General features: G+C 50.0%; 1 protein-coding gene across 7 annotated transcripts in view; it reads right to left on the reverse strand.

The window, feature by feature from the left end:
• Positions 1-12,131, reverse strand: part of SYK (spleen associated tyrosine kinase) — a 64,686-nt gene that overhangs the window by 37,194 nt on the left and 15,361 nt on the right. For 6 of the 7 annotated variants that reach the window (XM_084796934.1, XM_084796930.1, XM_084796931.1 and 3 more), the window contains exons 2-3: positions 1,777-2,233; positions 789-949 (exon numbers count right to left, since the gene is read on the reverse strand). In XM_084796934.1, coding sequence (XP_084653060.1) covers positions 789-949; positions 1,777-2,190 — 575 coding nt within the window. In that variant the 5' untranslated portion in view covers positions 2,191-2,233. Of the gene's footprint in view, positions 1-788; positions 950-1,776; positions 2,234-3,665; positions 3,835-12,131 lie in introns of those variants that run through there. The other variant, XM_084796933.1, reaches the window with a different exon arrangement.

The following is a 12,131-nucleotide window of genomic DNA, read 5'->3' on the forward strand; positions in this document are numbered from 1 at the left end:
CACTCCATGACAGTTGTCCACTGACTTCCACACATGCACCGTGGCACATGTACTGCCCCCACCAGCATGCACACACACAGTAATAAAGAAGAAAGAGACATTAAGATAAATGTGGTGCAACGGTTAAGACACCTGATCTCAGCCAGGAATGGTGGCGCATGCCTTTAATCCCGGCACTCAGGAGGCAGAAGCAGGCAGATCTCTGTGAGTTCAAGGCCATCCTGATCTACAAAGCAAGCCTAGGACAGCCAGGGCTACAGTGTCTAGAAAGAAAGAAAGAAAGAAAGAAAGAAAGAAAGAAAGAAAGAAAGAGAGAGAGAAAGAAAGAAAGGAAGGAAGGAAAGAAGGAAAACAAAAACATCTGATGTTCTCCTCTGACCTCCACAAGCATGTGCACACACTTGCACACACATGTACATGCATGAACAGGAAAACCTACACATACAAGAAATTATCTAGAGAGTATGAGCATAAAGTGTTTCTGAAAGGTAAATGATTTTCTAGTGCAGGCTTGGATGAGATCTCAGGACATCTCATTACATATGTGCAAGTATCCCCCATCAGAAAACATCCCCAGCCCAAAGCACTTCTGGTCCCACCAAGTTGGATAACAAACTAAACACTGTTTTTCTTAGGCACCATGTCACACTTCATGGTCAGACTAGACAAAACAAGTTCTGGGTCACAAGGGACACCAAGTCCCACTGTTGATAGATGGGGATGTGTGACACCTCCCTGAGGCCACCTGGGTTCTATGAATGGGGGTAGGGCGATGGCATGACACTCACAGGAATTTTCCATTGATCTTTGATCCTATGAGCACTGACTGCTCTGATTCATCTCTGGAGATGTTGCCATGGAACCAGGGCATCTTCTCATGGGCAGTGGTGGCGATCAGCTTCTCCAGCTGGGGCTTCTGGCTGATGATGGCTTGCTCCAGAGCCTGGCCCTGCAGTAGAGAGGGGGTGGGGGTGGGGGTGGGGGAGGGAGAAGTTACACCCGATCTGACCCAGGTCCTATGCAGCAAATCAGGACCAAACTCTGCCCTTCCACTCACCCATCCTTCTCTCATTTAGTCACTAAAATGAGAGAACCAGTAAGATACTCATGCAAGTCTTCGTCTTCAAGTGTACAGATAAAGGGATATGTTTTGGAGTGAAGAGATGGACCCTTGAAAAGCCAGACAAGAATTTGAATATGTAGGTCCTATACCAACCGGCTCAGAGAATGCAGCCTTCCAAGACAGCTGTCTACTCAAACTGGGTTCTGTGTGAAAACCTAATCACTTTCTAAGAAGCAAGAAGCCTTAAAATGTATGTGAGGTCGCGGGTAGTGAGAGCTCAGCAGTAAAGGTGCTTACTGCTGAGCCTGACCTTCTGGGTTTGGTTCCTGGGACTCAAATGGTGGAAGAGAGACTGACCCTGCAACCTCCATATGCATGCTGAAGACCTGTAGACACACACACACACACACACACACACACACACACACACACACACCACAGCACACCACACCACCACCACTAACAACAACAACAACAGAGTAAAATGAAAACACGACCTTCTCACACCTGGAGAAGGGAGGAGGCTAGTAAGGCCTCTCTTTTCAGCACATGGGCAGATGGAGTGGGAACAAAGGCAGCGAGGGGCGTGGCCATGCAGGCGCCTGGAATGTAGCAGATGCTAGCAAATCCACTTAAACAGCACTGCTGCCCCAGGATTCTGGATAAGTTCACAGGGCTCCATGGTCTCAAGGAGCAGTACCCACCAGACTCACCTGAAGGTTCCAGGTCTGTTTCACATATTCCCTGATGAGGTTTTCCTTCAGATCCTCGAAGGGTCCGGTCTTGGGCTGTACCCCCGGGGGCCGGTTGAAGGGCTTCTTGAGGAGGCAGACGAGGCCATCAGATTCCTGAGAGTGGTAATGGCAGAGGTCGGCCGGGCTGGCATGGGTCCTGCCACCGGAGATGGCATAGGTGCCATTAAGTTCCCTTTCGATGGTGTAGTGGTGTGCCTTCCTGCTATGTGCCACTGACAAAGCGAAACCACCCAAGTAATTGCGACTCTGGCGTAGCAGGTAGAGCCCATCACTCATGCCTCCCTGGACCAGGTAGTCTTCAGCCTCTTCCCGGGTGATGTTGCCAAAAAAGTAGGGCAGATGGTTGGCGCTGTCTGCCGCACTGCCTGCCATGTCTAGACCCCTTCAGAATTCCCAGAGGTATGTGGAGAAGTACCTGGAGAAAGCAAAGATGAGAGAGGCACCATGAGGAACCCAAACAGTAAGGGACACCGGCTAAGCCCTCCGGAAGCTTCCCCATAGGGACACAAGCCTCTCTAACGGGTTGGACACATTGCTCTATTTGGTGCACGGTCCTTTCTGTTACCTAATTTCCAGTTTCCCAGTATACACCCTGTGGTTAATTAACCAAATCCATGGCCTTTGACAAAGGTGGTCCCCATTCACTAGTATTTTTTCCTGGTGGAAAAAGAAAGGAATTCTAAGAAGATACACAGAAAAAGAGAAGCGTACAGTAGTCTTTTGACACAGTGCTCAAGGGCACACCCTGAGTGTGGACAGTGGAACACAGGGCAGAACCAGCAAGAACTCAAAGCCCTAGGTGGCCTCAGGCATCCCGGACCACACTAAGAAAAACTATAACCCCTCTCAGTCTCTTGGGTCTTACGTTGCCCACGCTGACCTTGAACTCAGTATGCAGCCCAGGACGACCTTCAGGTTCTGGTCCTCCTGCCTCCACCTCCCAGTCTGAGATCAGAGGCATGACCTAGCACATGTGGTTTATATGATGTTGAGGTGTAGCCAAGGGCTCCACATATGCTGGGAAAGCACTCTACCACTGAGCTACAGGCCAAGCCCATGGAACCTACTTCGTGTAGGCAAGCGCTGTAGACACACCTCAGAGAGTGCAGCCATGGCCTCATTGCCACAGGCTTTCCCACCTCCTGCCTGGGGCAGAAAGAGTAGCAAATGGCTCCCTGAGTTATAGTGACATCTACCCAGAGTCCCCTCTCTGGTGGCCTTGTGGTGTGCCCCCCCACCCCACCCCCACTGCATAGCAGATAAGCAGTCAGTTGTTGGAGGTGAGTGAAGAGCTGGAAATAGGAAGACACTGCCTCTGAGGAACACAGCAGAAGAGACAGATCCATTTGTCAATGAAAAAAAGATGCACAGGACCATGCAGAGTGTTCAAAGGGTGTTTAAATAAAAAGTGCTAGCCTTCTGGGAAATAATGGACAAAGGGGTTCCTTTCCTCTGCAGAGAGAGCACTTCCCTCTCAGAGTTCTCAAACTACCTCCTCTGCCCACAACATACTGTAAACACACATCTCACACATACCACATGTATGTACTACATGTCACACACACACACACACACACACACACACACACACACACACACACACCACAATATATACCACACATCACATACCACATGATACATACCACATGAACACATATCACACACCTCTGGTACACACATCACACATACATAACATATAGCACATGTCTCACTTATCACACATGATATGCATACACAGCCAGTTCATGCACCTACCATACACAAGCTCACCTCACAATGCACACTTAGCACAGCATACACACCTATACACAGCACAGCGTGAGCACATATAGACACAGCACACTCACGTCACATGGAGTTATAGTCTCTGAAGTCATCCTCTGTGTGGCCATACACGCCAAAGATGCCATGTGGGCACAGGTGACAGTGTCCTGACTCTATACCCTGAGGCAGCCCCACAGTTCCATAGGGCTTTTCCTAACACTTGACTATTATCAAATGTCCTTTGTCGGACCAGTTTCTAAGACTTCATCTCAGCCCTGACACAGTGACAGCCAAGCTTTCTCTTCTTAGCCCATCCACCCTGTTACATCCTTCTCTTTGCCAAATCCTCCCACCGCTCCCCACCCCAGCCCACCCCCCACTGCTGGCACGCCTCAGCTTTTCTGTATTGCACCCTCTAGGGACCTTTGATAATCCCAGGGGCCTCAGGCACTACAGTTCCTGCCACCCCAGTGAAACGTGCTAGTTCCTCCCAGGCTGTCCATGCCGCCCTGTGCAGACAGGTGCTGAGATTCCCGGTGAAGAGCCTAAGCAACGTAGAATGTTCCAGAGTTCTGTAGTCTCTCAGTCACTGTTTCCAAGCCACCGTGTCCATGACCTCTGCCTGCTGTCCCTGCCTCGCCTCATGCCTGTGCCCTTCACCTGTCATCTCCCACTCCTCACCTCCGTGTGCAGCTCCCTGTCTCTCCCTCTCCTGTGGTCCAGATCCTCCCTCCAGCCCCACCTGCTCTTCCTGATGGGAGCCTCAAGTCTAGCGTGCTGGACATCACCACGGTGCCACTGGGCCCCTCTGCCTTGTCCTTACCCTCACACTCTTTTCCAGGGGCCATGTTGTCCCTTCTCCCACCACTCTCAGGCCTCCCTCAGCCACCGAACACCACACTGGCTGGGCGGCCACTCCGGGGCTGCTCCTGTCCCTACATGCCCTTGTGTCCTCTTGACTGTCTTTGTTAAGCTCTACTTCACTAGAAGCTCCAACTAAAACAGCCACGTTCAAATGCTTCATGAGCTGCCTGGACGTTAACTGCATTTCTTTAACTCATTAGTTTGTTGCTAGTGTGGACAGCAGCTGGTGCTTTTTTCTGCTTCCCTGTAGAAGAACAGGCCTGGGTGTGCTGGGGGCCAGGGGGTGTTTTATGTAACCCTCCAGGGACACACTAGGTGCTCCTTGGGTCTTGCTATTTGCTAAGTAGTTAACTTATTGCTCGTTTGCTTACTGCTTTGTGTACACGCACGTGTGTGGTACATGCCAGTACTTGAGCTGTGCACACACAGAGAACGGAAGACAACGGCAGGCATCCTGCTCTATCACTTTCCACCATATTCTCTTGAGGCATGGTCTCTCTGTCTTTCATTGAGCCTGGAGCTCATGTGTTTTTTTGCGTAGGCTGGTGGACAGCAAGTCCCCAGGATCCCTCCTCTCTCCCCATCGCACAGCTCTGGGGTTAAAAATGTGTGCAAAAATTACACGACACCTGGTTTCCTACATGGGTCCCGGGGATTTGAAGTCAGGACCTCATGCTTGTGCATCAGGAACCCTTACCTGCTGAGTCATCTCCCCAGTGCATCTTTCACTTGTAACTGACTTGTAATGTGGCAAGTTGATCCTTTGATCTGTTTACAGAGGCAGATGATCGAATGTGTTTCTCAAACAGTCATCACTTTAATAGCCTTTTTTACTCTTGTAGTGAGAACCTTCAGAATCCTTCCTTTTCAGTTATTTTGAAATATGCAGTATATTATAGCTGACCCAGTTCCGGGAGCTCGATGTAACTCCGCCCCCTCTGGCTAGCCTCTCCCTGTCCCTACCATGGCCCACAGCCTTGGGAATCACAAATTCACATGGTACATTGCAGCCTTGCTCCCCAGCAGCAAGCCGCTCTCAAAGGAAGAAGCTTGGTGTTGGCATTCTCCCTGCCCAGCAGCCCACTTCACTCTGACCGGCTGGCTTCTGACACCACAGGTAGTGCAGGTGGTGGATGGAGAGAGCGGGCACCTTGCTGCCCGTGGTGGTGGCAGTTTGGTACAGGGGCAGCTCCTGGCGTATCCTGGGCTCCAACTTGGAACAGGAATAGCACCAAGTCCCTGACCCACATGTATATCTTTCTAGTGCTGTCACCCTTGGTGCCCTCCTGGGACCTCATCCTGCTGTCCCATCATCCTCTTACCCAAGCTGCCTTATAAGATGGCCACCTGCCTTCTGGCCACCGGCCAAGCAAGACTCAGCTCTGTTCTGCAATCATTAGCTTCTGCCTAAGATGCCAAACTCACACATTCGGTTTCTTGCCATGTATGGTGACACACACCTCTGCTTCTAGCACTCGGAAGGCAGAGGCAGCTGCAAGTTGGAGGACAGCTTGGGTTACATAGTGATCTTCAGGCTAGTCGGGACTACAGAGGGAGACTCTATCTAATGAGTAAGTGAAGTAATCAAAAAAACAAAAAGCAAACAAACAAAAAACAACTGTGCTAGTTTGTTTTAGCTGTCAATTTGACACAACCTGGGGAGTTTCAGTTGAGGAAGCCTTTAGGTCAGGTTGGCCTTCAGGCATCTCTATGGGGATTGTTTGTCTAGTTAATCAAGATGGGAAGACTCACTCCAAATGTATCACCATGTCACCTCCTGGGCCTGAACTGCCCAAGTAACAGAAGCTAGCTGAGCATGAACATCACGCAGGCCAGCACGTAAGGGTGAGAGCAATTATTCTCTCTCTGCTCCTGACTGGATGTGAAGCCATAAATTCCTGCCTTCACTTCCCCCTCAGTGGTGAGCTGTGACCTGGAATTATATACCAAATTAACCTTTTTTTCCACTAGGTTTTTTTTTTTGTCAAGATATTGTATCATGGCAACAGAAATGACACTAGGACACCAACCAACGTCCTAAAGGACATACGACAAAGAGATCCAGTGTTTTGCTTAGTGTTGGCCACACACAGCCTTCGCAGCTCCATAATTCCTGCCTCTTGGAGAGTCAACATTACCTGAGTCATGGGCTCCTCTGGATGCCACTGAACTCATTGTACCTGCCACTGTGGCCGGCATGGCATGTCTGAGCTCTTCTACTCTGACTGTGGGGAGGACCGGCCGCCAAAGATCATTCCAGCACCCTCCACACCATTGACAGCTCTTGTTCTTCCTTCTCAGTTCAATGCTGCCAAGTTTTCTGAGTTTGACATTAACAAGTGTGTGGGGCCACTTTACAAAAGCGTGGGCTCGAGAAAGATTTAAGACGACCCCCGTCCTGACAAACCACCCACCTCTCCTCCTCCTCCTCCTTACCCCACCTGCATCCAGAATGAGCCAGTACCTCTGCACAGCTGTGCAGGTAGCTCTACAGCAGTGAGGCAGAAGGAGAGCCTGTCAGAAAACTGTCAATCTCTCACTTTCTTGGGGCCTTTTAGGATGTAAGTTACACATACAAGGCCTTAGTGGTAAGGAATCGTGCGTGCACACGTGCAAGTTCGTGTGGATGCTTGCACACATAGACATATGGAGGCCACAGGTCAGCTTCAGGTTTTTTCACTCTCCATCTCATTCTTTTTGAAACAGGTCTCCCACTAAACCTAGAGCTTGCCAGATAGACTAGTCTGGCTGGTTGGCAAGCCCCAAGTTCCTCCCGGTCCTTGCCTCTTCGGTGCTTGGACTGCACGCACACATGCGCCACTAAGCTTAGCTGTTTTGCACGGGTGCTGGAGAGTGAACCCAAGCCCCTGTGCTTGCAAAACAAGCTCCTGGCCCACTGAGCTACCGCCCAGACCAAGGGGATGGTTTTTAATATGAAGTGATATTTTAGGAGTTTGTCCTTGGCTGTTTGTCTCCCCCTCCTCAGTTCCATTTTCTCCACAGCCTATTGTCACGAGATGACATCCCTTTAAACACATCAGCAGGGCTGGCTATGGGAGGTATGAATGGAACTGCGGCAGCCAGCTCTTGATGTTTAGTGGAGGATCATAAAAATAAGTATATGAATATTTGCACACGGAGGACATTCGTTCGATGCATTCTTCCTACTTGGCAGTATTTCCAGAGCACTCACATCTTCCTAATTCTCCCCCCACGTGACTTGATGTTGTACAGGCTCCTTTGAAAAAGCAACACCAACAAGGTTGCTGCCGCCGCCTAGATCTCTTTGGTCTGGGCCAGGGGCTCACAAACATTGCTGCAGCCATCCAGCATCTGCGCTGGGCTCCTTGGAGGATGAAAAGTTTCTCTTCCACATCTGGTCAAGACACCTAGCCACCCTCTATTTACATATGAAGACAGCTGCACTGCCAACCCCCACCCTCACCCCACCCCCACCCCACCCTCGGTTTCTCCAGAGCCTTTTACAGCATCATCTCAGAGCTGCTCAGCCTGGGCAGTCTTGACAGAGGGGCTGTCTTTAGTATGTGTGTTTGTGGCAGTAGAGACTTCTCTTCCAGTAGATACTATTTGGCAGTACCTTTGCCCTCCACTGTTCCTGAGGCAAAGGTACCCTGGACTGGAAACCACTAGGTTAGTTGCTGTGACACAGATCTGATATGGCTGTCTTTGTGTCTTTGGTTTCACCGACATATTAAATAACTAAGTATCTAACCCTTTCTTTACTTGATGATCAGCCTCAACAGTGAGCGGATGTTGTGAAAATTCCGCCCCAGGGGAGGCATAAACATCACCTCCCCTTTCCTCATAAGGGCCCCAAAGAAGTTTGAGTCCACTACAACTCACCCTAGGGGACCGATGAGTTCCTTAGGCTTAGTTACAGAACATGGTGAGGGGGTCCATGGGTAGCAGCTGCATTAGAAGGTCGGTAGCCAGCATGGATGACGGCTTCCCCATGGCTACACACCTACAACCCTCATTCTCCAGTCTTCCCAAGCTCACATACTCAGGGCCCCTCCGTGAGACCCTAAGCCATGTGCAACTAGCGCAAGATTAGGTACAAACAACTGGGAGGGGTGGCTATAGTATCACTTGAGGGTCCAATGACCCCCATCATACCCTCCTTCTCTGAGGTTGTGTCATAGTCCACACAGTGGCCCCTGGTGGACTCCTGCAAGCAGGAGCAGCTAATCTGATGAGCAGTTATCTCACTCTAAGCATGGTTCTGTAAAACAGCAGAGGACAGGAGACCTAGAGGGACACTTGGCACGACGCCCTCTAAGCCCAGAGGGAGGCAGGGATGGGATGCAGCAGCAGAGAGTGAAAAGCAAGCTCTGCTGGTGTCCCATCTGACTCTGCGTGACCTTGACACCTGTGCACCTCAGCAATTCTCCTAGTAACAGGGAGGACGGTGTCCGAGTGACTATAGTGCTTTGGTTATGGATGGAAGTTGGGCACCATGGCAACTGGCACCTCACCATGGCAAGCTCTGAGCAGATTGGAGGACTGGGTTTCACATATATAAAGAGGAGGGCTAGAAATGTATGCTCGGCAGGAGGGCATGTGCTCACCAAAGAGGGACGGGCATATCGACATGTGGAAGGTAGGATGCCCAGTGAAGCCAGGAAGGAACCTAAAGCAGTGCTCCAGTGGGGTACCAACTGGTGTCACCCCTCCCTCAGAACACTGTATGGTTCAGTCCAGAGCATGGCCAAGCTTCTTCATAGGCTTGGCCCTTGTTAGGTTTAAGCTAGGGGCTAACCACAGAGTACTTCCTGCATTCCTACAGATACCAACAGGCATCCCACTACAGACATGTCCAGGAGTCCATGGCAAGCTACCTGGGAGGCCCAGGGCTCCAGGAAAGAAGTGCTAATCCCGAAGCTGGTAGCTCTGTATCTGTCTCCAGTTCAGGCAGAGGCCCTCAGAGTTGATGCTCAGATTCCCACTGCTATAGAGAACGGCCAACAACTGCCATTTGTACAACTGCGTTTGTAAAGCAAACTCTCTGGATGTCCGGAGTGGAGAAACGACAGGGGCCTAAAACTTAAAGAGACGCCAGATGACAAAGGGCTAAGGCAGATCCCCTAAAAAGGTCCCATTCCTCCAAAGCTGTGGTGTGGGTGATGGAGAAAACAGAATGCTTTCACGAAGGGGCTGCACGCTGGGGAGTTTTCCTTGCCTTCTGCTAGTGCTGAGAATCCCATCCCCAGACCTCACAACGGGTTACACCGTATCATTTCATACTGGTGAGGGGGAGGGAGGGAGGGAGGGAGGGAGGGAAGGAGAGGGGTGGGGTACGGCATAAAGCATGATACAGGCGAAGGCCAGAGGTTCACAGCAGGTATCTTCCTTGCTTTATTTTTTGAGACAGGGCCTCTCATTAAACCAGGGCTCTCTCACTCGGCTAGACTGTCTGCTAAGGTAGCCCCGGGACCTGCCTACCTCTGCTTCCCTAGCCCTGAGACTACAACATTTTCCAGCTCCGCCTTTTAAAAGGGAGCTGGGGATATGAACCCAGGTCCTCATACTTGCAAGACAAGCAATTTACTCACTTCTTACCATCCTGCCCCATTAGGTAATCACATGGCAATGCCCCAGTCCCGGAAGGAAGGAAGGAAGGAAGGAGGACCGTGTGACTTTTGTCTCCTTTCACATGCACCAGTGTAATGCAATCTTGTCAGTTAATGATTCCATAGAGACTGAGCAATAACCATGCCCACCCTTGCAAGTACAGTGCTTCTGACAGCCGCTGAGGTGATTAAAGAATGGCATTTCTCGGTGCAGTCACAGACAAATCCCAAAACGAATGTATACAAAGGCAGAGCACAGGAGCGACCAGTGCCTAAATATCCGAATGGAGTGTTAACAAGCCAGTGGGCAGTGAGTGGGGCTGTCCTCTTGGCAGCTGGGGAGTCTGGTACCCAGAATTTGAAAAAGAAGGGGAAATCAAGTGAGGAAAGATGCTTAGACACTCTTGCCTAGGGTATGTCCCAGGATGCTGCCACTCTTATCCTCTCTCCCCTCGCCTCTTCTCTATCTATACAGAAAGGCCAGAGGCCAGGGTACTCTGCCTGGGTTCTCTCAGTGTAGGACCATCCAAGCCCAGGATTTAATGTCTACTGTGGTTGGGGTCAGGGATGAACCTGTGCTCTGGTTATTTTACCACCACAAGGGTTACAGCTCACACATCTTCACAGTGTCATGTCTTTCTTTTTCCTCCTCTCTCCATTCCATAAATCTCCCTGCCCTTGACCGACCCTATTTTCTAATGCATGAAACAAAATATATTTACCTCCTGTGAAATACAGCAGATACTTTCCACAGAATTTTCTACAATTTACAAATTCTCAACCACTGTTTCTCACAGAACTTTTATGGTTAGATCCTGGAGATCTGGCTATACTTCTGTCAGCCAGACAAGGCGCAATCTGGTGGCAGATATGTGCCTATTTAAAGAGACAACTCACATCCACTCACCATCAGTTCACTGACGCTGAGCTCTAGGCAGCACTCCCATGCTGTGAGAAGCTCGCCGAACATCGTGATTTACTTAATGAAGTACACAGCAGCCTTTTGTGCTTGGAGACACTAGGCAACACTTTAGCCTCATGCTTAGAACCATTTTCAATAGGGCTATCGCCACCAAAAAGCACAAAAACCTCTATTAAAAAGTGGCCCCTGGAGCTGGGTGTGGTGGCGCACACCTTTAATCCCAGCACTGGGGATGCAGAGGCAGGTGGACCACTGTGAGTTCGAGGCTGGCCTGGTCTACAAAGCGAGTCCAGGAAAGCTAAGGCTACACAGAGAAACTCTGCCTCAAAAAGAAAAAAAGAAAAAAAAAAGTGGCCCCTGGCAGAGTGAGATAATGGGCATTGTTTATGCTATAAAGATAAGATGAGGGCCCCTGCTCTGGTTAGCCTTGATCATCAACTTGATATGGCCTAGCGTCATCTTAAAGGAGAAGCCTCGACCGAGGGAATCACCTGGGTCTGACTGGCCTGCCCCCATGTCTGTGATTGTCTTAACTGATGATGATTTATGTGGGAAGGCCCAGCCCACCATGGGCAGCACAATCCCTAGGCAGGTGGTCCTAGGCTAGATCAGAAAGCTAATAAGCACGCGTCTGAAAATGAAGCCAGCAAGCAGCATTCCTACACGGTTGTGTTTATAAAGTCTTACTTAAGTTCCCACCCCGGCTACTTGCAGTGACAGACTGTGACCTGGGAGTGTAAGGCATATAAACCTTTTCCTCCCACAAGCTGCTTTTGGTCAGAGAGTTTTTTGTTTTTGTTTTTGTTTTTGTTTTTTGTTTTTATCACAGAAACAAAATGAAATCACTTTGTGCATGTTCACAAACAGTGGCAAAGTGCCATGATTGACTAGGGGGCAAATACAAGTTGGTGAACAGTGAAACATGCGTGTGTGTGTGTGTGTGTGTGTGTGTGTGTGTGTGTGTGTGTGTGTGTGTTTGTACTTACCAGAGGCCAACTTTAAGTGTTGTTCCTCAGACTCCATCCGCCCTGTTTTCAGAGGCAGGCTCTCTTCCTGACTTGGAGATTTCCAAACAGGCTAGGCTGGACAGTCAGCCCCAGGCACCCATGTGTTCCTACCTCTCCAGGCCTGAGATGTGTGAACCACCATGCCTGTTGCTGCTGTTGTTGTTT

The sequence above is a fragment of the Acomys minous genome (assembly GCF_964271855.1).
Source record: "Acomys minous genome assembly, chromosome: 9".
NCBI lineage: Eukaryota > Metazoa > Chordata > Mammalia > Rodentia > Muridae > Acomys > Acomys minous.